At 42.4% G+C, this 27,611-nt stretch overlaps 1 protein-coding gene and 1 long non-coding RNA gene across 2 annotated transcripts; one reads left to right on the forward strand and one right to left on the reverse strand.

Annotated features, from left to right (window-relative positions):
- Nucleotides 1–861: 861 nt before the first annotated feature.
- On the reverse strand, nucleotides 862–23,513 carry LOC103647492 (uncharacterized). Its single transcript, XR_562876.2, has 3 exons — nucleotides 23,429–23,513; nucleotides 18,411–18,416; nucleotides 862–1,563 (listed from the first exon to the last, which is right to left on the reverse strand). It is a non-coding gene; the product is annotated as an uncharacterized lncRNA (long non-coding RNA).
- Nucleotides 23,408–27,396, forward strand: LOC103647493 (patatin-like protein 2). The gene is made up of 7 exons (XM_008672025.3): nucleotides 23,408–24,947; nucleotides 25,349–25,530; nucleotides 25,612–25,798; nucleotides 26,107–26,274; nucleotides 26,446–26,748; nucleotides 26,820–27,001; nucleotides 27,087–27,396. The coding sequence occupies exons 1-7, from the start codon at nucleotides 24,819–24,821 to the stop codon at nucleotides 27,142–27,144; spliced, it is 1,209 nt and encodes a 402-aa protein (XP_008670247.1). The 5' UTR covers nucleotides 23,408–24,818; the 3' UTR covers nucleotides 27,145–27,396.
- The last annotated feature ends 215 nt before the right edge of the window (nucleotides 27,397–27,611 follow it).

The following is a 27,611-nucleotide window of genomic DNA, read 5'->3' on the forward strand; positions in this document are numbered from 1 at the left end:
TCAGAAGGGGTTACTGAATCAGGACAAAATTAACTGAGTTGTACTACCTACATTCTCGAATATTTGTCGCCCGCTAGTTCATTTTTGAACTAAACTGCGACAAATAAAAAAGAACTTACCTTTGTGCTAATGTCTATTGGTGCAAGACCTTGATTAGTTACACGTATGTCATGTGTACTTGCTTTGCCTGACTAAAGTTTACTACAAAACCCTTGCTAATATTATCTTCAGTACAGCCCTGGTGACCTTGTTGCATAAATGAGCAGTCATTTATATAGTATACATGATGAGTCGTGAGGTTGGGCTTCTCATACTAGAGCAGTTAGGGCTGGGCAAAATACTCGTGGCTCGTGAGCTCGCTCGACTCGTGGCCAGCTCGGCTCGGCTCGACTCGGCTCGTTTCAATATTATCACGAGCTGAGCTAACATCTCAGCTCGGTTCGTTAACGAGCCAGCTCGACACGAGCTCGAGCCAGCTCGTTAGCTCGAATGAGCTAGTATTTATCTGTAAAACAAAGCCTATACTTGTATTGGATGAATTAATAAGTGATGAACTATGTTAGTTTAGGGTTTAAATGATGTGATATATAAAATTATGAGCATTGTTAGTCTTTTCTAGTGTTAAATTAGTATGAAATTAACTAGCAATTGATTATATTGTTGTATATATACATGTATACTATTTTTTATTCTGGCTCGCGAGCTAAACGAGCCAGCTCGAACTCGCAAATGAGCCGAGCCGAGCTGGTTCTCTGGCTCGGTTGCTTAACGAGCCGAGCCGAGCCAGCTCGTTTCCTTAACGAGCCAGCTCGAGCTCGGTCGAGCCGAGCCGAGCTGGCTCGATATCCACCCCTAAGAGCAGTGTTCCGGCAAAAATGGGAGAAATGGCTGGTAATCTCACCTGCAACAGTCCAGGAGCAGCCACCTATGATGGAACATAAAACAAACCAATATGGGGAGAAATTTCTCTTGGACCAACTCATTTGATGATATCTCTTGCGTTGGTTTGTCTTTTTGCTTTCTTTGACCAACCACATTTTGCCCTTATCATCTTGCAAACGGCATGCTGTTTGACCAGGATATAAGTTATATACACATTTTTTATGATATGCAGGACGGAAGGATGTTGGTAGAATTTACAATGAAATGCTGTAGAGATTTGATCTGTTGTTGCAATATCAACGATTGAGTTAGGGTTGACTGTCGTACATAAGTTCGCTCATCTTGATGCAAATGTTAACTCATGAGAGAAGAGATGTTATCGCAAAAGAACTGCACAAGAAGTTGACTCCAGTGGTGCCAGAGGCTTAATCACCATTCACATCCTTAGTAGTTATTATATCAAATTTATTGCACTTGTGATCTATTAATCTATATGCAATTCTTATTTATCTTGTAAAGATATAAGATATTCTTCAAAATTTCAAACAGATGTTATTGGATTTCCTTGGAAGCCACTTTTTGCTTCACTTAAATTCTAACCTCTTACTACTGACATGGTTATTTCTCACAATACACAGTGTTGATGTCATGTACCTTTCTTTTTTGTCCTTAATCTATGTACTTGTTAGAGTATATGCCATGTTCGCTGGTGCACAGCCGGGATTCACCTCGCCGCCGGGGTTCGCCTCTCCGTCGCCCTGGACCTCGACGCCTGCCGCTTCATCGTGGCCCACGCCGCCGGCTACTCCACCGTCCGGGCTGGTTGGTTGGGACGCGACCGCCCTGGCTGCCTTCCAGACTCCCACTCTGACTCCACCCTGGGTCCCGAGTGGATCGCAGACACCGGGGCTACCTACCACACCACTCCGGACCCTGGTATACTCACCTCTGTTCGCCCTCCTCCTTCCTCTCTCCCTTCGTACATCATGGTGGCGAATGGCTCGTGTCTCCCTGTCACATCTGTGGGTGCCGCCGGCCCTCTCGGCTCTTTTCGCATGCCCGATGTTCTTGTCGCTCCTTTTTTGGTCCACAATCTTCTTTCTATTCGTCGGTTTACTACTGATAATTCTTGTTCTGTTGAGTTTGACTCTTCTGGTCTTACTATGAAGGACTCGACGAATCGGCGCCCCCTCCTCCGATGTGACAGCACCGGCCCCCTCTACACCATTCGGCTTCCGCACGCCACATCTTCTTTGTCTTCGTCACCTGACACAACTGTTGTTTTTGCTGCCACCACGTCTTCTACCACCTGGCATCGTCGCCTTGGTCACCCCGAACGCGATGCCTTGATGCAGCTTACTCGTAGTGCCACTATCCCATGTACTCGATTTCCTGCGGAGCATTTATGTCATGCGTGCCAGTTAGGCCGCCATGTTCGTCTTCCATTTTCCTCTTCTTCCTCGCATGCTACTCATGCGTTTGATCTTGTACACTACGATTTGTGGACTTCTGCCATTACTAGTATGTCGGGTTACAAATACTATCTTGTCGTGCTTGATGATTTTTCTCATTATGTGTGGACTTTTCCGCTGCGTGCCAAGTCTGAGACTTTCCCCACCCTCCGTCACTTCTTCGCCTGGGTGTCCACTCAGTTCGGCCTCACCATTAAGGCCGTTCAGTGTGACAACGGTCGTGAGTTCGATAACTCCGCTTCCCGTGACTTTTTTCTCTCCCACGGGATGCAGTTGCGGATGTCTTGCCCGTATACCTCCTCCCAAAACGGCAAGCCTGAGCGCATGATCCTCACGACCAACAACACCATCCGCACTCTACTTCTCCAGGCGCACCTCCCGGCACATTTCTGGGCCGAGGCCCTCCACACCTCTACCTACCTCCTCAACCGTCTCCCTTCTACTGCGTGCCCGGCCCCACTCCTCACCAGGCACTCTTCGGTTCCCCTCCGCGCTATGACCACCTCCGTGTCTTCGGGTGTGTTCAGGGGCGGACCCAGGTCTCTAGCCGCCTGGGCCACGGCCCGGGGCGCAGGCCCAAATTTTTTTTGAATCTCTTCAGCTCACGTAGCCTAGTTAAAAGTTTAGCTTCTTCACACCCTCATCAACTGTGGTCGTGTCCGCTAGAAGCCCACACGGAGTCACGGGAAGCACGGACCAGGGAGCACGCTAGGTCACGAGACACGAGCTACGGAGCTGCCACTGCCTCTGGTGAACCCTTGCTGCTGCGGCGTCGCCTCTAGCCTCGCCCGCCACCCAGCCACGCGCTCTCTGCCAGTGCCAGCCGCCGCCGCGCGCCAGCCAACTAGCCTCACCCACCGTCTGGCCACGCACCGTCGCGCCCTCTATGGATCTACCAGCTGGCGCCACGCATCGGCCAACACCGTGGCACCCGCACACCCACGCCCTCTTGGCCTCCTCGGTAGACGGTATGTGTTCAAGTTTTCAATAGTCCCCTAATTTCCCTATCCCTTTCAAGTCACGTTCTTAATATGATTTCCTTCAAGGTTCTAGAGCAAGAAGCACTGATGTTGATGTTGACATAATACATTTGGAAGGAGCTGCATCATAACTTGTATGTCATCTTTAACATCTATGACAACGTTATTTCGTCGTACAATTTTTCTTTATATGGTACTGAAAGCGAATTAGGCTTACACCTATTTCCTAATTGATTTTGGTGGTTGAATTGCCCAACACAAATAATTGGACTAACTAGTTTGCTCTAGATTATACATTCTACAGGTGCCAAAGGTTCAACACAAACCAATAAAAAGAACAAGCCAGGGTTCAAAAGAAAGGAGCAAAAGGAAACCGAAGTGCTCCCTGGTCTGGCGCACCGGACAGTGTCCGGTGCACCAGGGAGGATCGCCTTAGAACTCTTCACCTTCGGGTTTCTCAGGCGCAGCTCCGCTATAATTCACCGGACTGTCTGTTGTGACACTGGACTGTCCGGTGCGCCAGCGGAGCAACGGTCATCTGCGCGCAATGGTCGACTCTGCAAAGTGAACAGTGCAAATCAGATGTCGGAGCAGACGGTCAGAGGGGCACCGGACTGTCCGGTGTCGCACCGGACTGTCCGGTGCCACATGAGGACAAAGCCTCCAACGGTCGACCAGCTCCAACCCTAACGAAGAGGATGACGTGGCAGCGCACCGGACACTGTCCGGTGGCGCACCCTTCACCAGCAGACTTCACAAACAGCTACAATTTGGTTGGTGGCTATAAATACCACCCCAACCGGCCACTTCAATGAGTGAGAGCCCAAGCAACATTCCAAGTCATCTAGTTGACATACTCAAGCCCTCCCAACCACATATATTCATTGATCCATCCTATACACAAGATTTAGACCACTACAACCAACACAAGTGCCACAAAAGAGAGAGCAAGCAATTGAGAGCTACTCAATTGAGTTTAGCCCTAGTGCCTTGTGAGATTCATTGAGAGATAGTGTGTGCTACATCTTTGTGTTCATTTGTGTGTGGAGTTTTGACTCCCATTGAACTTCCTCCAAAGTTTTGGAGGCTTGTAAAAGCTAGCAAGAGACACCAAAGAGTGTGGTGGTCCTTGCGGGATCGAGAGTGATCCTTGAGAAGAAGAGCTCGCCGATTCTTGTGTGATCGGTGGAGAGAGGGAAAGGGTTGAAAAAGACCCGTCCTTAGTGGACTCCTCAACGGGGACTAGGCCTTCGAGGGCCGAACCTCGGTAAAACAAATCACCCGTGTCATTTGTGTTTATTGCTTGTGATTTGTTTGCTTTCCCTTACTCTAAGTTTTCTTGTGCTATTATTTGCTAATATCATTTGGTGTTGCTTCAAGTTAAGTTCTCATTTAGTGAAGCAACACTTCGCAAAAACAACTTGACTTATTGCTCTTCTCATTTAAGCCTTCTTGCTTTATTATCATAAACTTATTAGTTGTATTGATTTATCACTTCCGCATCATTTGATAGCTATACTCTTTACTAGCAAAAACTTAGTTTTTATACTCCGATAATTGTATATCTTGTTCTAACCACTAATCAAGGGATCTAGTTGGGGGATAAAGTGTTAATTTTCAGGTTCCGCCTATCCACCCCCCCTCTAGGCGACTTTCAATTGGTATCGGAGCTAGGCACTTCATCTTGAGTCTAACAACTCGAAGTGATGGCTTGTAGGAGATCCCAAAAGAACAAGAAGACCCAGGAGAACAAGGAGGTAACTCTTGGGATATTACTTTCCGATTGTTCTAATTATGATTCATGGTCTACTAGGGTGATAAATGCTTTTAGAACGGTAGATCCACAATTAGAACAAATTTTAGACAAGAGTATTATTCCTCCTAACTATGCTAGGGAAAATGCCTCCGAAGAAGATTTAAGATGTATACGCTTAAACTATCTAGCTTATGACATCTTAAGTAAATCCCTTAGCAAAGAAGATTATCATGCCTTCATAATAAAATATGACAAACCTATTTGTGATGTGCATGATATCTGGACTAGAATTAAAAGCAAATTTGATGAGTCCAAACATAATAGTTCATTTTGTGCTTCTACTTCCTTTGGTCTTTGTGATACTAACCCTTGCAAGGAAGAAGAAGAAAATGATCAATGGAGACCAAACGATGAATCCACCTCTCCAAAAGGTTTGTCTTCCCATTTTGATTCCCACATATGTTGTGTGGCTAATGAAAATGATAGCGGAAGCACAAATGAGGATGAGGAGGAAGAAAGAAGCTTCATGCAACTCTACGCTCGCCTAAGCCAAGAAGACAAGGCGGTCATGCTCAAACTTCTAGAAAGAGCGAGAGAGCAAAGCGAAGCTCGTCAAAGGCTAGAAAGTATTCTCTCCATGAAAATGCAATGCTTTGACGAGTTGACTAAAGAACATGAGGAGCTAAAGTGCTCTCATGTTGATTTGGTCCAAAGATATGAAACTGTTTCAATTGAGCAAGATAACGCTTTACATTGTATAGCTCAATTAGTAAATAGGAATACCTTGCTTAAGGACCAAGTAGAAAAGCTAAAAGTTGAAAATCTAGCTTTTCAAGAAAAATATGATATGCTTCTATGTTCTCATGAAAATCTTAGAGATGATCATATCATATTAAACATTACTCATGAGGTTGTGATAGAAAACTTAAAATCCCAACAACCTCACTCATGCACATGTATTCAAATTGAATCTATATCACCATGTGCTAATGCTTGTTGTCCGTCGACAAGCAAATCTTCCTTTGAGCTAGAATTTGCAGGAACAAAAAATAACACATATCAAAAGCTCAAAGAAGAGAATGGGAGGCTAAGAATGAGCTTGACACAACTAAAAGGGAAATGCAATGCTCAACCTTCTCAAGATAACCGTGATCACATGGTGAAGAAGCTTGAGACGGGAACAACCGTGGCATGCACAGAATCCCTTGAAGAAAATGTCAAGGACTTGAGGATTGCCAAGAGGAGGAAACAAAAGAAGAAAATCAATACCTCTTCCAAAAGCCTCAACCATGCCTCCATACAAGGTAACATCCAAGGTAATGATCAAGACACACTTCACACTAAGAAAAATAAGAAGTGTAGTGAATGCTTTGAAGAGGGACACTTGATTAGGTCTTGTCCCTACATTAAAAATGGCTTGATTATTAACAAGGATGATAGACTTTGTTTTAAATGCTCAAAGAAGGGACACTTAATCAAATCTTGTCCCCATTTGAAACAAAAAGTCATAGCGTTAGGAAAGAAGAAATCCTCAAATCTTGAAAAACGCCTATGCTACACTTGCCGAAAGAAGGGACATCAATGCAGTGATTGTCCCACTAATAACTATCCCACTTCTAGCTTGTCAAATATTTCTCATGTAACTAGGCAACCCAAAATTGCAACTTGTGTTAGAAAGGTAATGAGTTTACCAAGTGCTAACACAAAGGACTCTTGGGCTCCTAGATCTTTGTTGACTAACCATGATGGACCCATCAAGCGATGGGTACCAAAATATACTTGACAAGCTTTGCAAGGGAAGGAGATGATATGAAGCCTTGGGATGCTTGAGAGAGTCCATTCAATTCTTATCAACTCAAGCTATCAATCTTCAATGATCTATATCCATGATTGACCCAAGGTTATTCTTCAAATTACTATGTCTTAAACTCATATCATCTCGAGGAAGATATCAACGTTGTAGGAAATAAGGAATTATCTTGTGTGGAAAAATCAAGGCCTACAACATGGCGGAAAGTCAAAGGATGGTAACTTCTATGCCTTTAAGTGCAAGTATTTTAAATTATCATTTCTTATGTGTCTTGTGTAGTCACATAGAAATGAGTAGCACCTCAAATGTCTTCAAATTTATATTACCATTCTTTGAAGAATTTCCTCTCATATGGTAGATTGCATACTCATCATTTTCATCCTATGGCAATCTACATGTTTTAATTATTGCAAAAACCTCATGGCTTGTTTTACACTAATTATCTTATTATTGCCATGATTCTAGATATAGAGAGATATTTCATGTTCTTAAAAGAATAAAGTGTCATGTAAGGAATTCAAATCCTTAGGACACTTATAAAAGGAAAACTCTCTCTATAACTAGAATAGTGAGACTAATGATTTTATGTAACCCAAGTAGTCTCACTTGTAGAGAATAAGTTTCTCCTTGGAAGTGTGTAATCCAACATAAAAAGAAAAATCAATCCAATGACTTATGTTGTTGTGTTTCCTTCTTAAAATTGGATATGATTCTTCTACATTTATCGCTCTTCATGTTATGAACTAGAGATGTTCCATAATCTAGTTCATGCTATGAAGTTTCCATGTTTTAGTAATCTTTGTTTTTCATTCATTCCAAAAAATGGAAACTAGTGCTTGTGTTACTAACAACGTATCTCTTGAGCCTACTTATGAACATCTACAAAAGAGAAAGTGCACAAGCCTCAAGGGTTGCTCTTCACCCAATGGAAGAAAGGTATAAACAAAGGTATGGGAACTCATCTTCTTAATCAAATTTAGTTCCCATCTCCTTGGGTATTTAATCTAAATTATCCTATTCTACCCATGTGAGGAGTAGATTCTTTATTGGACCTAAATCAGCTAGACGTGCATTCAATCTCACTCTTTTAAATGCTCATGACCATTAGAATCTATTTAATGCCTTTTGCGATATTTATGTATGTTATCATATTGATTTGCTTTCAAGTAATGATTACTAAATTCAATGTGATGAAGTAAAATCTCCAATGATTATTAAAATTCTTAAAAAGTGCATATTCCTCTTTCTCAAATGAAATGCACTAATGTTAAGGATTTTACTTCATAATTGTGTGACTTATAAATGATGAATTGTTTATATTTCCTATCTAAAGAGATCATCTTTCATCATATGCTCCCTTGTGCTATTAACATCTTTCTTGAGTATTTTCAATAAGTTTGAAAGGAAAAAGAAACAACTACAAAGGGAGGACACTCAAATGAAAGAGGAAGACATCAAGAACAACAACACCTACTTGGATAGCAAGATCCTCAAAACAATCAATGGTGTGGTTGTAAGCATTCTAAACCTTTTTCATTGTGAGGATACCAGGCCTAAGTTGTTTATTGCAAATTTCATGAGCCTTGATCAAGATGTATAATGCTTCTCCCTATTTGTCTTTAAAGTAAATTCATCCACTCAATTTATTCAAATACTTGATGCATATCTTTAGGGGGAGCCTCTTTCTATATCTTGATTATGTTGAGACTATTACTTTATCTTAGTAATCTCATATAATCTCGTGTATGAGAACAAGTTTCTCATAAGGCATGCTACTACTTTTTCAATCCAACTTGGTAAAATAATGTCACCTTTATCAAGGATTGTAGCTCTCAATGTTACAGTAGCATATTTATCGGATTCTCCTATTTTTGAGCTTGATTGAAAATCTAATGCCTATGTTGTTCTTTTGATCGCATCTATTGTTTGATCATTGAATAAATTCAATTATCACTTATGCTTCTTAGTGCTTCATGTAATTTCAAGTTGATTTCAAATGGTAATTTCAATCGACATCTATCTTGATATGCACTAAGTTAAAAGGAGAATTCATGATACATTTATGCAATTAGTGATCTACTTTTTATCTAAAAACAATGACTTAGAAAAGGATCACTAGTTGTAGAACTCTCTCTTGTGCAAAATATTTCCATATATTGTCTTGAGTATAGGTCTTAAGCAACTAAGACTAAGGACAAAGCACAATGAAGAGAGTGTCTCTATGTGAAGGTACAAAAGGGTAAAACCACTTCCTTTCATTCAAACTTGTACCTAAATCTTCCTTTTCTATACTTATTTTACATATCTTGTATAAAAGGAAGAGAAAGCATGCCCATGCATTAACCCCGCTTCATACCTAGTTTAACTTCTCAAAAATCTCACTCCTGCATTAATGCACCCTTTGTTAAAACTAGATGAAGTGATTTTATTGTCGAAGAGCTTAAAGCTTAACCTTGTAACGAGGATAAGCTGCCTTTGTTCCAAAGGTGGATGGTCCTTAAGTCTCTTTGAAATCCTTAAGGGAAAATGCTTAATTTGTCATAACATGTTTTCATAAGTGCATAAACTGTCATGAGCATCACACTTATACTGCGACACAAATGCACTTCACATTCTGTATGATATAGATATGTTCTCATCAACCTAATTATGTGCAATTGGCACTTAAGGCCAAATTATGTGTTCCTCTCCATGCACATATTTAGGGGGAGCAATCTATGTTATATAGAACTTTGATCATGCTTAATTGATATATCTCTTGATCATATCTCTTTCATTTTGGTACAAATGCATATATCCTATTATTCTCGTACCATGACTACGACTAATATGTTCCCAAGTATATTTCTATACTAAGTCGTAGATTGAAAGGGAAATGGAGTCTTCGGCGAAGACAAGGCTTCCACTCAACTCTATCGGTATTATCTACCCTTCGCCATCACTCCACTCTGTCTCTCCACATTGGTATAATCTTTCACTCATATATTATTTGCCAAAGGGGGAGAACACTTCAAAGGGCTTATATTTCACTCTAAGTATCCGTTTTTGGCGATTCATGCCAAAGGGGGAGAAAGTATTAGCCCAAAGCAAAAGGACCGCACCACCACCAAATTTTAAAACTTATGATTTTCAAATTGTTATCTCATTGTGTTCAAAAGAGGGACAAAGTAGTATTTTCAAAATTGTTGTCTTAAAACCCTCTTGAACACTAAGAGGAGAATTTTATTGAGGGGGAGTTTTGTTTAGTCAAAGGAAAAGCATTTGAAACAAAGGGAGAAATTTTCAAACCTTATAAATGCTTCTCAAAATTCTTATTCATTTATCTTTGACTATTTGCAAAAGGACTTTGAAAAGATTTTCCAAAACTTTGCAAGAACAAAACATGTGGTGCAAACATGGTCCAAAACATTAAATATGAAGAATGCATTCATGCAAATCTTATGAAATAATAAATTGGTTTAATTCCAAGCAATCTTTGCACTTATAATTATGCAAACTAGTTCAATTATGCACTTCTATACTTGCTTTGGTTTATGTTGGCATCAATCACCAAAAAGGGGGAGATTGAAAGGGAATTAGGCTTACACCTATTTCCTAATTGATTTTGGTGGTTGAATTGCCCAACACAAATAATTGGACTAACTAGTTTGCTCTAGATTATACATTCTACAGGTGCCAAAGGTTCAACACAAACCAATAAAAAGAACAAGCCAGGGTTCAAAAGAAAGGAGCAAAAGGAAACCGAAGTGCTCCCTGGTCTGGCGCACCGGACTGTCAGGTGCGCCACCGGACAGTGTCTGGTGCGCCACCGGACAGTGTCCGGTGCACCAGGGAGGATCGCCTTAGAACTCTTCACCTTCGGGTTTCTCAGGCGCAGCTCCGCTATAATTCATCGGACTGTCCGGTGTGACATCGGACTGTCCGGTGCGCCAGCGGAGCAACGGTCATCTGCGCGCAACGGTCGACTCTGCAAAGTGAACAGTGCAAATCAGATGTCGGAGCAGACGGCCAGAGGGGCACCGGACTGTCTGGTGTTGCACCGGACTGTCCGGTGCCACATGAGGACAAAGCCTCCAACGGTCGACCAGCTCCAACCCTAACGAAGAGGATGACGTGGCGGCGCACCGGACACTGTCCGGTGGCGCACCGGACTGTCCGGTGCGCCCTTCACCAGCAGACTTCACCAATGGCTACAATTTGGTTGGTGGCTATAAATACCACCCCAACCGGCCACTTCAATGAGTGGGAGCCCAAGCAACATTCCAAGTCATCTAGTTGACATACTCAAGCCCTCCCAACCACATATATTCATTGATCCATCCTATACACAAGATTTAGACCACTACAACCAACACAAGTGCCACAAAAGAGAGAGCAAGCAATTGAGAGCTACTCAATTAAGTTTAGCCCTAGTGCCTTGTGAGATTCATTGAGAGATAGTGTGTGCTACATCTTTCTGTTCATTTGTGCGTGGAGTTTTGACTCCCATTGAACTTCCTCCAAAGTTTTGGAGGCTTGTAAAAGCTAGCAAGAGACACCAAAGAGTGTGGTGGTCCTTGCGGGATCGAGAGTGATCCTTGAGAAGAAGAGCTCGCCGATTCTTGTGTGATCGGTGGAGAGAGGGAAAGGGTTGAAAAAGACCCGTCCTTAGTGGACTCCTCAACGGGGACTAGGCCTTCGAGGGTCGAACCTCGGTAAAACAAATCACCCGTGTCATTTGTGTTTATTGCTTGTGATTTATTTGCTTTCCCTTACTCTAAGTTTTCTTGTGCTATTATTTGCTAATATCATTTGGTGTTGCTTCAAGTTAAGTTCTCATTTAGTGAAGCAACACTTCGCAAGAAACAACTTGACTTATTGCTCTTCTCATTTAAGCCTTCTTGCTTTATTATCATAAACTTATTAGTTGTATTGATTTATCACTTCCGCATCATTTGATAGCTATACTCTTTACTAGCAAAAACTTAGTTTTTATACTCCGATAATTGTATATCTTGTTCTAACCACTAATCAAAGGATCTAGTTGGGGGATAAAGTGTTAATTTTCAGGTTCCGCCTATCCACCCCCTCTAGGCGACTTTCAGGTACTATTAGAGTTTATGGTCGCTTCGGCCCGGGTCTTGGCCAATTTCTGGGTCCGCCACTGGGTGTGTTTGCTACCCGAACACCGCTGCCACTGCTCCTCACAAGCTAGCACCCCGTTCCACCCTCTGTGTGTTTCTCGGGTACTCCCCAGACCATAAGGGCTACCGCTGCCTTGACCTCTCCTCTCGCTGGATCCTCATCTCTCGCCATGTGGTGTTTGATGAGTCCGCATTTCCCTACTCCTCCACCACCACACCACCCTCCTCCGACCCTGACCTTGACCTCTTCACTCTCTTTCCGACTGACGCGGTGGTCGAGCCACCTATTCTTCCTCTCTCTGCAGGTCCTTGCTCACCGCCTATCGGTCCTATTCCCGGCTCGGTGCCTTGCCCGGGTCCGGTGGTGTCGCCTACGGTGGTGTCGCCTCTCCGCGGCGCCCCGTCTCCGATCGCCCCCGGGACGAGCGGGGGTGGTGGGACTGCACCGCCTATGGAGCCGTCGGTACCAACCCCTCCGGCTCGCTTCGCCCAGCTGAAAGGGAAATAGGCTTTAAACCTTTTCCTAAATGATTTTGGTGATTGAATGTCCAACACAAACAATTGGACTAATTAGTTTGCTCTAGATTATATGTTCTACAGGTGCCAAAGATTCAACATAAAACCAATAAAAAGAATAAGACAAGAGTCAAAATAAAGGAGCAAAGGGGCAACCGAAGGCACCCCTGGTCTGGCGCACCGGACTGTCCGGTGTGCCACCGGACAGTGAATAGTACATGTCCGGTGCACCAGGAAACGCAGACTCAAACTCGACACCTTCGGGAAAGTCCAGGGCCGGCGCGCTATAATTCACCGGACTGTCCGGTGTACACCGGACAGTGTCCGGTGCTCCAACGGAACGCGGCCTCAGGAACTCGGCAGCCTCGGGATTTCACGAAGACTGCTCCGCTAAAATTCACCGGACTGTCCGGTGTGCACCGGACTGTCCGGTGTGCCAGCGGAGCAACGGTCATCTGCGCGCAACGGTCGACTCTGCAAAGTGTACAGTTGAATTCAGAGTGTCAGAGCAGAAGTCAGAGGGGCACCGGACTGTCCGGTGCTGCACCGGACTGTCCGGTGCCACATGAGGACAAAGCCTCCAACGGTCGACCAGCTCCAATCTCAACGGATAGGATGACGTGGCTGGGGCACCGGACATGTCCGGTGTGCACCGGACTGTCCGGTGCGCCCATCGCCAGCAGCTTCTCCAACGACTACAAAATTGGATGGTGGCTATAAATACCACCCCAACCGGCCACTTCAAGAAGTGGGAGTCCAAGCAACATTCCAAGTCATCTAGTTGACATACTCAAGCCCTCCCAATCACCTATATTCATTGATCCATCCTATACACAAGATTTAGTCCACTACAATCAACACAAGTGCCACAAAAGAGAGAGCAAGCAATTGAGAGCTACTCAATTGAGTTTAGCCCTAGCGCCTTGTGAGATTCATTGAGAGATAGTGTGTGCTACATCTTTGTGTTCATTTGCGCGTGGAGTTTTGACTCCCATTGAACTTCCTCCAAAGTTTTGGAGGCTTGTAAAAGCTAGCAAGAGACACCAAAGATTGTGGTGGTCCTTGTGGGATCGAGAGTGATCCTTGAGAAGAAGAAGAGCTCGCCGATCCTTGTGTGATCGGGAGAGAGGGAAAGGGTTGAAAAAGACCCGTCCTTAAGTGGACTCCTCAACGGGGACTAGGCCTTCGAGGGCCGAACCTCGGTAAAACAAATCACCCGTGTTCATTGTGCTTTTGTTTGTGATTTGTTTGCTTTCCCTTACTCTAAGTTCTCTTGCTCTATTCTTTGCTCATATCATTTGGTGTTGCTTCAAGTTAAAATCTCATTTAAGTGAAGCAACACCCCGCAAGGAAAGAACTTGAGTTAGTGCTCTTTTTCATCTAAGCTTTCTTGCTTTGTTATCATAGAATTATTAGTTGTATCGATTTATCACTTCCGCATTATTTGAAAGCTATACTCTTTACTAGCAAGAACTTAGTTTTTATACTCCGATAATTGTTCATCTTGTTCTAACCACTAATCAAAGGATCTAGTTGGGGGATAAAGTTTTAATTTTCAGGTTTCGCCTATCCACCCCCCCTCTAGGCGACTTTCAATTGGTATCGGAGCAGGCACTTCATCTTGAGTCTAACAACTCGAAGTGATGGCTCGTAGAAGATCCCAAAAGAACAAGAAGACCCAGGAGAACCCAACTCGGAAGGAGGTAACTCTTGAGATTTTATTTGATGATTGTTCTAACTATGATTCATGGTCATCTAGTGTGATAAATGCTTTTAGAACCATAGATCCTCGATTAGAACAAATTATAGACAAGAGTATTTTTCCCTCTAATTTCAATGGAAAAATTAATTCCGAGGAGGATCAAAGATGTTATCGCTTAAACTATCTAGCTTTTGACATCTTAACTAATTCTCTTAGCAAAGAAGATTATCATGCCTTCATATCAAACTATGATGAATCCGTCCATGATGCGCATGATATTTGGACTAGAATTAGAAGCAAATTGGATGAGTCCAAACATGATAGTTCATTTTGTGTCTCTACTTCCTTTGGTATTTGTGATACTAACCCTTGCAAGGAAGAGAATGAACGATGGAGACCAAACGATGAATCCACCTCTCCAAAAGGTTTGTCTTCCCATTTCGATTCCCACATGTGTTGTGTGGCTAATGAAAATGATAGCGGAAGCACAAATGAGGATGAGGAGGAAGAAAGAAGCTTTGTGCATCTCTACGCTCGCCAAAGCCAAGAAGATAAGGCGGTCATGCTCAAACTTCTAGAAAGAGCGAGAGAGCAAAGTGAAGCTCGTCAAAGGCTAGAAGATATTCTCTCCATAAAGATGCAACACTTTGACGAGTTGACTAAAGAACATGAGGAGCTAAAATCCTCTCATGTTGATTTGGTCCAAAGGTATGAAACTATTTCAATTGAGCAAGATAACGCTTTACATTGTATCGCTCAATTAGTAAATAGGAATACCTTGCTTAAGGACCAAGTGGAAAAGCTAAAAGTTGAAAATCTAGCTTTTCAAGACAAATATGATATGCTTCTATGTTCTCATGAAAATCTTATGAATGATCATATCATATTAAACATTGCTCATGAGGTTGTGATAGAGAACTTTAAATCCCAACAACCTCATTCGTGCACATGTATTCAAATTAATACTATATTACCATGTGCTAATGCTTGTTGTTTGTCAACAAGCAAATCTTCCTTTGAGCTAGAATTTGCAGGAGCAAATGATGATTCATATCAAAAGCTCAAAGAAGAAAATGAGAGGCTAAAGAAGAGCTTGACACAACTAAAAGGGAAATGCATTGCCCAACCTTCTCAAGATAACCATGATCACATGGTGAAGAAGCTTGAGACGGGAACAACCGTGGCATGCACTACATCCCTTGAAGAAAATGTCAAGGATTTGAGGATTGCCACGAGGAGGGAACAAAATATGAAATTCAACACCTCCTCCAAAAGCCTCAACCACGCCTCCACAAAAGGTAACATCCAAGGTAATGATCAAGTCACACTTCACATTAAGAGGTGTAGTGAATGCTTTGAAGAGGGGCACTTGATTAGGTCATGTCCCTATATTAATGGCTTGATTATTAACAAGGATGATAGACTTTGTTTTAAATGCTCCAAGAAGGGACACTTACTTAGATCTTGTCCCCATTTAAAACAAAGAGGCATAGGGTTAGAAAAGAAAATTTTTACTAACCATGTAGCAAGCAACAAACAAGGAAAGAAGAAATCTTCAAAACTTGGAAAACGCCTATGCTACACATGCCGAAAGAAGGGACATCAATGCAAAGATTGTCCCATTGGTAAAAATCCCACTCCTAACTTGTCATTTGATTCATATATAACTAGGCAACCCAAGATTGCAACTTGTGCTAGAAAGGTAACGAGTTTACCAAGCGCTAGCACAAAGGACACTTGGGTTCCTAGATCTTTGTTTACTAACCTTAACGGACCCATCAAGCGATGGGTACCAAAATGTGCTTGACAAGCCTTGTAGGAGAAGGAGATGGTATGAACCTTTGGGGTGCTTGAGGGAGTTAATTCAATTCTTATCAACTCAAGCTATCAATCTTCAAATGATCTACATATTCAAGATTGACCCAAGGTTACTTCAGTTTATTGTATTCAAAACTCATATCATCTCGGGAAGATATTAATTTTGTAGGAAATAAAGAATCATCATGTGCGGAATATCAAAGCCTACAACATGGAGGAAAGGCAAGGGATGGTAACATTTATATTCTTAAGTGCAATTATCTTAATTTGTCATGTGCCTTGTGTAGTCACATAGAAATAGAAAGCACTTAAGCATATGTTAAAATTATGTTACCATTCTTTGAAGAAATTCCTCTCATATGGTAGATTGTGTATTTATCAATTCTATATTATGACAATCTACATGTTTTAAATTGTTGCAAGTTCACATGGCATGTCCTTACATTAATTATTCTATTATTGCCATGTTCTAGATATAGAGAGATATTTCATGTTCTTAAAAGAATAAAGTGTCATGTAAGAAATTCAAATACCTAGGACACTTATAAAAGGAAAAATTCTCTCTATAGCTAGAAAAGTGAGACTAATGTTTTTATCTAAGTAATTTAAGTAGTCTCACTTGTAGAGATAAATTTCTCTATGGAAATGCGTAATCCATCATGACAAGGAAAATCAATCCAATAATTTATGTTGTATGTTTTATTGCTTAAATTGGATATGATTCTTCTACATTTATCGCTCTCCATGTTATGAATTAGATTTATTCCCTTAAGTCTCAAGAATTTAACCATGCTTGTTTTATGAGTTTAAAACTAGGCATACTTCATGGAATAATCTAGTTCATATTATAAAGTTTCCATGCTTTAGTAATTCACCTTTTCATTCCCTATCAAAATGATTACTAAATGGAAACTAGTGCTTGTGTTGCTAACGTATATCTTGAGCTTACTTATAAATATGCATAGAAGGGAAAGTACACAAGCCTCATGGGTTGATCTTCACCCAAAAGAAGAAAGGTAAAAGCAAAGGTATGGGAACTCATCTTCTTAATTAAGTTTAGTTCCCATCTCAATGGGTATTTAATCTAAATTATCATATTCTACCCTTGTGAGGAATAGATTCGCTATTGGACCGAAATTTACTAAGTGTGCATTCAAATATCATTTTCTTAATGCTCATGTCCATTAGAATCTATTTAATGCCTTTGCGATATTTATATATATGTTATCATATTGATTTGCTTCCAAGTAATGATTAACTAACCTCAATATGATAAAGTAAAATCTCCAATGATTATTAAAATGCTTAAAAGGTGCTCACTCATTTCTCTCAAATGAAATGCACTAATGTAAAGGATTTTACTTCATGTCTATGTGACTTGTGGATAATGAATTATGTATGCTAATTATCTAAAGTAATCATCCTTTCCCATATACTCCCTTGCACTGTTAACATGTCTCTTGAGTATTTTCAATAAGTTTGGAAGGAAAAAGAGACAAATACAAAGGGAGGACACTCAAATGAAAAAGAAAGAACATCAAGGACAACAACACCTACTTGGACAATAAAGTTTTCACAACAATCAATGGTGTGGTTGTAAGCATTCTAAATCCTTTTTCATTATGGAGTTACCCAGCTTAAGTTGTTTATTGCAAAATTTATGAGCCTTGATCAAGATGTATAATGATTCTCCTTTTATGTCCTTAAAAGTGAATGCATCGAAATCATTTCTTTAAATTACTTGATGCATATCTTTAGGGGGAGTCCATTATTATATTTTGATTATGTTGAGACTATTGCTTTATCTTAGTAATTTCATATAGTCTCTTGCATGAGAATAATGTTTCTCATATAGTATGCTACTTCACATCAATCAAACTTGTTAAAGTAATATCGCTTTTATCAAGGATTGTTGCTTTCATTTCTAAAAGTAGCATGCTTATCGGATTCTCCTATTTTTAAGCTTGATTGAAAATTTAATGCCTTTGTTGTTTTCTTGATCTCATATTGGTTGATCATTGAACAACTTCAATTATCACTTATGCTTCTTAGTGCCTTATGTAATTTGAATTTGATTTCAATTGTAATTTTAACTGACATCTATCTTGATATGCACTAAGGAAAAAGGAGAATTCATGATTCATTTATACAACTTGTGATCCATTTGATATATGCTAACACTAACTTGAAAAAGATCACTAGTTGTAGAACTCTCTCTTGTGCAAAGTATTTCCACATATTGTCATTATAGGTCTTAAGCATCTAAGACTAAGGACAAAGCACAATGAAGAGAGCGTCTTTATGAGAAGGTACAAAAGGGTAAAACCACTTCCTTTCATTCAAACCTGTACCTAAATCTTCCTCTTATATACACTCTTTGCATATCTTGTATAAAAGGAAGAGAAAGCATGACCTTTGCGTTTATCCCTGCTTCATACCTAGTTTAACCCCTTAAAATTCCACTCATGCATTATTGCATCTTTGCTAAAACTAGATGAAGTGATTCTATTGTCAAAGAGCTTAAAGCTTAACCTTGTAACGAGGATAAGCTACCTTTGTTCCAAAGGTGGATGGTCCTTAAGTCTCTTTGAAATCCTTAAAGGAAAATGCTTAAAATGTTTGCAACATGCTTTCATAAGTGCATAAACTGTCTTGAGCATCACTCATATACTATGACACAATGCACTTCACTTTCTCTATGATATAGACTTGTTCTCATTAACCTAATTATGTGCACTTGGCATTTAAGGCCAAAATATGTATTCCTCTCAAGGCACATATTTAGGGGGAGAAATCTATATTATATAGAACTATGATCATGCTTAATTGACATATCTCTTGATCATATCTCTTTCATTTTGGTACAAATGCATATATCCTATTATTCCCGTACCATGACTACGACTAATATGTTTCCAAGTATATTACTATGCTAAGTCGTAGATTGAAAGGGAAATGGAGTCTTCGGCGAAAACAAAGGCTTCCACTCCGTATATCATACTTCGCCATCACTCCAAGCAACTCTCTATTCTTTGGGGAGAAATGAGCATCAAAGAAAAGGACTTCGTCTCTGGAAGAGAGTAAGAGCCCAAAGCTAAAAGACCGGACTTCGCCTTTGGTATAATCTTAACTCATTTATTTATGCCCAAAGGGGAAGATAGCACTTCAAGGGCTCTAATGATTCCGTTTTTGGCGATTCATGCCAAAAAGGGGGAGAAATGAGCCCAAAGCAAAAGGACCGCAAAAGGACCGCACCACCACCACCAGATTCAAAAACTTAGTGCTTTCCAAAAGTATTTATCATTTGGTATCCTATTGTGTTCAAAAAGGGGGAGAAAGGAGTATTTCAAAAATGGTATATCAAAACCCTCTTGAACACTAAGAGGTGGATCGCTTTTAGGGGGAGTTTTGTTAAGTCAAAAGAAAAGCATTTGAAACAGGGGGAGAAAATTTAAAATCTTGAAAATGCTTTACAAACTCTTATTCATCTACCTTTGACTATTTGCAAAAGATCTTTGAAATGGATTTACAAAAAGAATTTGCAAAAACAAAACATGTGGTGCAAGCGTGGTCCAAAATACTAAATAAAATAAAGAAAGAAAGCATCCGTGCATATTTTATGAAATGAATATTGGTTTAATTCCAAGTAATCTTTGCACCTATTCTATGCAAACTAGTTCAATTATTCTCTTATATATTTGCTTTGGTTTGTGTTGGCATCAATCACCAAAAAGGGGGAGATTGAAAGGGAAATAGGCTTTAAACCTTTTCCTAAATGATTTTGGTGATTGAATGTCCAACACAAACAATTGGACTAATTAGTTTGCTCTAGATTATATGTTCTACAGGTGCCAAAGATTCAACATAAAACCAATAAAAAGAATAAGACAAGAGTCAAAATAAAGGAGCAAAGGGGCAACCGAAGGCACCCCTGGTCTGGCGCACCGGACTGTCCGGTGTGCCACCGGACAGTGAACAGTACATGTCCGGTGCACCAGGAAACGCAGACTCAAACTCGACACCTTCGGGAAAGTCCAGGGCCGGCGCGCTATAATTCACCGGATTGTCCGGTGTACACCGGACAGTGTCCGGTGCTCCAACGGAACGCGGCCTCAGGAACTCGGCAGCCTCGGGATTTCACGAAGACTGCTCCGCTAAAATTCACCGGACTGTCCGGTGTGCACCGGACTGTCCGGTGTGCCAGCGGAGCAACGGTCATCTGCGCGCAACGGTCGACTCTGCAAAGTGTACAGTTCAATTCAGAGTGTCAGAGCAGAAGTCAGAGGGGCACCGGACTGTCCGGTGCTGCACCGGACTGTCCGGTGCCACATGAGGACAAAGCCTCCAACGGTCGACCAGCTCCAATCTCAACGGATAGGATGACGTGGCTGGGGCACCGGACATGTCCGGTGTGCACCGGACTGTCCGGTGCGCCCATCGCCAGCAGCTTCTCCAACGGCTACAAAATTGGATGGTGGCTATAAATACCACCCCAACCGGCCACTTCAAGAAGTGGGAGTCCAAGCAACATTCCAAGTCATCTAGTTGACATACTCAAGCCCTCCCAACCACCTATATTCATTGATCCATCCTATACACAAGATTTAGTCCACTACAATCAACACAAGTGCCACAAAAGAGAGAGCAAGCAATTGAGAGCTACTCAATTGAGTTTAGCCCTAGCGCCTTGTGAGATTCATTGAGAGATAGTGTGTGCTACATCTTTGTGTTCATTTGCGCGTGGAGTTTTGACTCCCATTGAACTTCCTCCAAAGTTTTGGAGGCTTGTAAAAGCTAGCAAGAGACACCAAAGATTGTGGTGGTCCTTGTGGGATCGAGAGTGATCCTTGAGAAGAAGAAGAGCTCGCCGATCCTTGTGTGATCGGGAGAGAGGGAAAGGGTTGGAAAAGACCCGTCCTTAAGTGGACTCCTCAACGGGGACTAGGCCTTCGAGGGCCGAACCTCGGTAAAACAAATCACCCGTGTTCATTGTGCTTTTGTTTGTGATTTGTTTGCTTTCCCTTACTCTAAGTTCTCTTGCTCTATTCTTTGCTCATATCATTTGGTGTTGCTTCAAGTTAAAATCTCATTTAAGTGAAGCAACACCCCGCAAGGAAAGAACTTGAGTTAGTGCTCTTTTTCATCTAAGCTTTCTTGCTTTGTTATCATAGAATTATTAGTTGTATCGATTTATCACTTCCGCATTATTTGAAAGCTATACTCTTTACTAGCAAGAACTTAGTTTTTATACTCCGATAATTGTTCATCTTGTTCTAACCACTAATCAAAGGATCTAGTTGGGGGATAAAGTTTTAATTTTCAGGTTTCGCCTATCCACCCCCCCCCCTCTAGGCGACTTTCACCAGCCGGTGCGGATCTACCAGCGCCGACTACCGCCGCCGGGGTTCACCCCTCCACCGCCGCCGTCACCGTCACCGCCGGTGTCCCAGTCCCCGCCAGGGACACCTACACCTCTGCCGCCGCCACCCGCAGCACGTGTCGAGACGCCGGTGTACCACCCACCGCTCCTTCACCGCGACCCGCGGCACGTCCACCCAATGGTGACGCGGCACGCGGCTGGTACCCTATGCCCCCGAGTCCTGGCGGCCATGACCGGAGACTCGCAGGTTTCTCTGGTACCCTCCTCCGTCTGCACCGCCCAACTGGACCCGCACTGGTGTTGGGCGATGGAGAAGGAGTACGCGGCGCTCGTCGCCAACCAGACATGGGATCTAGTGCCCCGTCCGCCCGGCACCAACGTCGTCACTGGCAAGTGGATCTGGATGCACAAGCGGCGGACCGATGGTACCCTAGAGCGGTACAAGGCTCGCTGGGTCCTTCGGGGCTTCACTCAGCGCCCCAGAGTCGACTACGATGAGACCTTCAGCCCGGTTGTGAAGCCGACCACCGTTCGCACGGTGCTCTCGCTGGCCCTTGCTCGCTCCTGGCCAGTTCACCAGCTCGATGTCAAGAATGCCTTCCTGCATGGCGCCCTCACCGAGACCGTCTACTGCTGTCAGCCGACGGGATTCGTGGACTCCTCTCACCCTGACATGGTCTGCCGGCTCAACAGGTCCCTCTACGGCCTCAAGCAGGCCCCTCGGGCGTGGCACTCCAGACTGGCTACGTACCTGGTGACACTGGGCTTCATGGAGGCCAAGTCAGACACGTCTCTGTTTGTCCACCATCATGGAGCAGAGACTGCCTACTTGCTCCTCTACGTGGATGACATTGTCCTCACCGCCTCCAGTCAGTCACTTCTTCGCCGCCTCGTCGACGCGCTCCAACGGGAGTTTCCGGTCAAGGATCTGGGCGTGCTTCACCATTTCCTGGGGGTCACTGCTGAGCCTCGGCCCTCAGGACTCCTACTTCACCAGCGGCAGTACACTCTTGATATTCTGGAGCAGGCCAAGATGATTGACTACAAGCCCTGCTCTACCCCAGTCGACACGCAGGCGAAGCTCTCTAAGGACATGGGTGACCCAGTCGAGGACCCAACCGGGTACAGGAGCCTTACCGGTGCCCTTCAGTACCTCACCTTCACTAGGTTGGACATCTCCTACGTCGTGCAGCAAATCTGTCTCCATATGCACGACCCCCGAGAGCCCCACCTCGCGGCTCTCAAACGCCTCCTCCGCTCCGGGGCACCGTCGACTACGGGCTGCTTCTCCACTGGTCTACCTCCTCCGAGCTGGTCGTCTACACCGACGCTGACTGGGCCGGGTGCCCGGACACTCGGCGCTCCACCTCCGGCTTCGCCGTCTTCTTCGGCGGCAACCTGGTGTCCTGGTCGTCGAAGCGCCAGCCGGTCGTCTCCCGCTCGAGTGCTGAGGCGGAGTACCGTGCTGTGGCCAACGGCGTGGCGGAGGCTGCGTGGCTCCGGCAGCTCCTCGCCGAGCTCCACAGTCCCCTCTCCAGGAGCACGTTGGTCTACTGCAACAACGTCAGCGTCGTCTACCTCTCCACCAACCCGGTGCAGCACCAGCGGGCCAAGCATGTAGAGATCGATCTACACTTCGTCCGCGATTATGTCGCCGCCGGTGCTGTTCGGGTCCTCCACGTCCCGACCACCTTCCAGTTTGCTGATATCTTCACCAAGGGCCTTCCGTCCTCGACCTTCGCTGAGTTTCGCTCCAGCCTCAACATCAGTAGTGGCTAGTTGCGGCTGTGGGGGATCCTATGATGTGATGTACGGTGTGGTGTACGTCTTCTTTTGTCTTCCTTTTAAGTTCAGTCTGTGAACTCCGCTGCGACGGATGTTCAGACTGCGGGGGTGTTAGAGTATATGCCATGTGTCTAAGCCCATGTGGCCCATCTACATCACTATATAGCTACCCATTAGGGTTAGCCTTATGGATCAATCAATTACCTCGTTGTTCCATGTCAATATTGGTCCACCTAAGTTGATGTCAATATTGGTTCCATGTCCATATTGTCCTTAATTTATATCTTGCACTAATTTTAAGTCTTAATGTTAAGTATTGGATCCACAACACTCCCTGTGCAGTCATCATTCATTTTTTTGTTCTCCGCTTCCTTTTGGAAATGAAACATCTATACTTTATATTTGGGTTTGCCCAAAGAGTCTTGAATCCTTAACCATGAGATGATATCTAATTTTAGCATGTGACCTTACTTGACAACAGTACATTAAATTTGATTAGACTTTTAGCCTATGGAAACTTGGAAGTCTACAGCTTGTCACCTCATTGAGCCAAAGGAAAAAAAACGTGATGACCTTTCTGTTAGTTCATGTGACGTGGAGAACAGGAAAAAATATATGCATATAAAAGGAATGAACATACCTCACCAATGATGCAACACCTATTCACTTAATAAAATCTGTCATAAATTAAATGTAATATGCTTTTCTGGTCATTTTCCTATAGCTGCATGATGCTTGCAGTCATTATGCAGCAGCAAGCTTCTTCCTGATCTTGGTATCTTAGTCAATCAGCATCAAATGGCACACGGAATTGGTCACCTTCAACATCGGCACAAGGTAGATGAGGTTGAAAACTTGAAATAGTGCACAGAGGCTTGCTTTCTTTTCTTTCCAAATAAGTGAGTCCCCGTTTCCATCATAACTAAAACATTGTTTTGTGACAGTTTCCTTTTTCTAGCAGTGCCTTCAGGGCATTAGTAGATCCCTTAGCTCAAGGGCAACACAGAAAGGGATGTTTTCCCCCCAAATAATTGTTTCTCACAAATGCAAGCATCTCAGTCCTTACAATAAAGAGAACCACACTTTCCATTTCTATAAATCCTGTGTGTTTTATAACAAGAGATTCATTTAATATATTGCTAGGTTTGTTACATGCTAAGCAGCTTGGTTAAGTCTCAGCAACTTAACATTTATATATTATATGTATCATAATTTCTAGTATTATAAGCGCTAAAAGTTTACTTAGGTGACTATTTGTGTTCCTTCAAAACACCCTGACCTAACCACCCTTAACAATCTTTCAATCATTTAACTTGTACGTCTGCACTTAGGAATAGAGTATTTGACATGTTGCCATATTGGATACGATTTATCCCATGTTTAAGTTGTGCATAATGCCTAACCACTGAATGTATAGACCTTGGAAACATCTTGTCTCTTTATGTTTGGCCAGTTCCTTTGCCTGCCAATATCTTGAAAGTTATCATCTCGAAGCCTATAAATACTTGTCCTGTAAATATACTTAGGCACCCTGGGCATCCTGATCGTCTATGATTGAGTTCAATTGTGTTAAACTGACCCTTAGACTCGGAATATGGAGAAAGGAAAACACATCCAGCCACCAACTTATGGCAACCTTGTAACTATTCTTTCTATCGATGGTGGAGGGATTCGAGGAATCATTCCAGCTGTTGTTCTCACCTTTCTGGAATCAGAGTTGCAGGTAAATCTGTAGAAGCAAACTCTTCAATGTGTTTTCATATATCGTATGATTGCCTAGGCAACACTTAGTAAGAGATATGATATTTTAGAACTCCATATTGCATATGTTGCTCGCATGAGGGTGATAATTGCATTAGAGTAAAAAAAAGTGTTTGCTAGTTCAGAATACAAACCATTTAGAACTAAACCCAATTCACAACTATATCCCATTGTGTGTGATAGTTCTGGAGAAGCATTGTTAACTTAAACCTGAATAGATTATGACTTTCATAAAACCTGAGTTAATCTTTAAAGCCTACGGCAATTTGAATTGCATTCAGAATGAGGAGTGGCATCCTATTTTTCATACGCGAAATGCTCTCCTGATTGATTCTTATGTAAAACTGTTATTAATTGATAAAGAAACTCGATGGAGAGGAAGCCAGGTTAGCAGATTACTTTGATGTCATTGCTGGAACAAGCACAGGGGGGCTTGTGACCTCAATGCTGGTTGCACCAAACAACACAAACAGGCCACTTTTTGCAGCCAAGGATATTCAAGCATTTTATATGAACCATGCTCCCAAGATTTTCCCACAGCAGAGGTGAATACTAAATACATTTCTTATTGTTCTTGTTAATTGGATTGCAAACCTTTCTGGTCAACATTTTTTTTCTTTCTTTAGGGGTCCATTTGGTAGGGTAATGAGGATATTCCGATCACTGTCAGGACCTTCCTATGATGGTAAGTACCTTCATGATGTTGTCAGAAAGAAGCTAGGAATCACCAGGCTGCATGAGACTTTAACAGATGTTGTAATACCAACTTTCGACATCAAGCGGCTACAACCTATTATTTTCTCATCTTATGAGGTGTGGCTCTCTCTCACCCCCTACCCTATCCATTACTCTCAAGCCTGTGAAGAGTGGTGATTCATATCGTAACACATTGTATGACTTATGAATACAATACACTATAGTTAGCTGCATGTTTGTGACAATGAGTTAGAACCAAATAACTTCAGCGGTTTATGAAATGTTTCCTACTCAAATAAAAACACTTCAACTGGTGTTCGGATAAATTAAAGGGGAAAGTTGTAGGAGTGAATAACAGGGACTTCCATTGATCCTCCATGCTTAAAATTTACATGACAATGGGCATTCTTTTTTTTATATCATAGGTTAAGAATGAGAAGTACAACACAATGGATGCTCTACTATCAGATATTTGTATCAGCACATCTGCTGCTCCAACTTATCTTCCTGCGCACTACTTCAAGACAGAAGATTGCCATGGAAACACCAAGGAGTTCCATCTTATTGATGGAGGAGTGGCTGCCAATAACCCGGTGCGACATTTATCAGTAATTATGCATTGGTATCAAAAACTTGCAGCTCAATTATATGATGCAAGGTCGATAAATTATTTGCAGTTCTTATATATGTAAAATCTTGCAAAGTATCAGCATAGTAGCTTTGAATTTTCTAAGGAAAACCTACTTTGTCTTTCTGTTGTTTAGGCTTTAGTTGCCATTGGAGAAGTAACCAAGCAGATATTCAAGGAAAACCCAGATTTTTTCCCAATAAAACCTATGGATTATGGCCGGTTTCTGGTCATCTCACTAGGCACAGGCTCAGCAAAGTTTGAAGCAAACTACAATGCACAAACGGCTAAATCATGGGGACTGTTGGGTTGGTTGCTTGGCAGTGGATCCACTCCCTTGGTAGATATTTTCACACAAGCAAGTGCAGATATGGTGGATATCCATATCTCTGCTGTTTTCAAAGCATTACATTCTGAGCAAAACTATCTGAGGATTCAGGTGAGTACAATGGATACATTTTGTTTGCATAGTTAATAGATTTGCTTTATCTCACTATTTCAAAATAACAGGATGATACTCTGCAAGGGACGCTGTCCTCGGTTGATGTTGCAACCAAGGAAAATATGGAGAAGCTTGCCAGAGTTGGAGATATGCTCCTAAAGAAACCTGTCTCACAGGCGAACTTGGAAACTGGCCATATGGTGCCTGCTTGTCATAGGGCAGAGATGACCAATGAAGAAGCTCTAAAGAGGTTAGCTTTACCTCTACACCTCTAATCATAATGATGCTACTAGGGATACCCGATTATGATGTACTTAGCTGTTTAGCATTTGCAGGTTTGCGAAGCTGCTGTCTGATGAAAGGCGACTTCGCAAGGCAAGATCGCCAAAATGAAGAAAGCACTGATGCTTGTTTCAATTCACTGAGGGAACTGTGCATTACTTCAGTTAATAGTTATGTTTGATATTATTTGTTGATACGGAGTTGCGTTGTAACAATAAAACAATTTGTACGGGGTCATGCTGACAGTCTGACACTATGAATTGATGATGTTAGCTTCTGCCGGCTGGCTTTTGTAGCATGTAAAAAAAATGGAAAACACTAACATTCTTTTTAATAAATGCCAGCACTGTAGTACGTGTATCATTGTTTTGTTAGTATCGATGGTTTCAGTCAGCGGTTCTGCCAGACTTGAAGAGAAGTTTCCAGGTCGGCCATCCGCTGCTTAACCATCGGAGCAGACAGATACCCAGCTGCAGTGCTGCATGGAACAGGTACCTGGATAACATTCAATACTAGCTTCTTTTTCACGAAGTAGGTGTGCCTTTTGTGACCTCCCTTTGTCTGGATGGCAGCTAAAT

The sequence above is a fragment of the Zea mays genome, chromosome 2 (genome assembly GCF_902167145.1).
Source record: "Zea mays cultivar B73 chromosome 2, Zm-B73-REFERENCE-NAM-5.0, whole genome shotgun sequence".
NCBI classification, from domain to species: Eukaryota; Viridiplantae; Streptophyta; class Magnoliopsida; order Poales; family Poaceae; genus Zea; species Zea mays.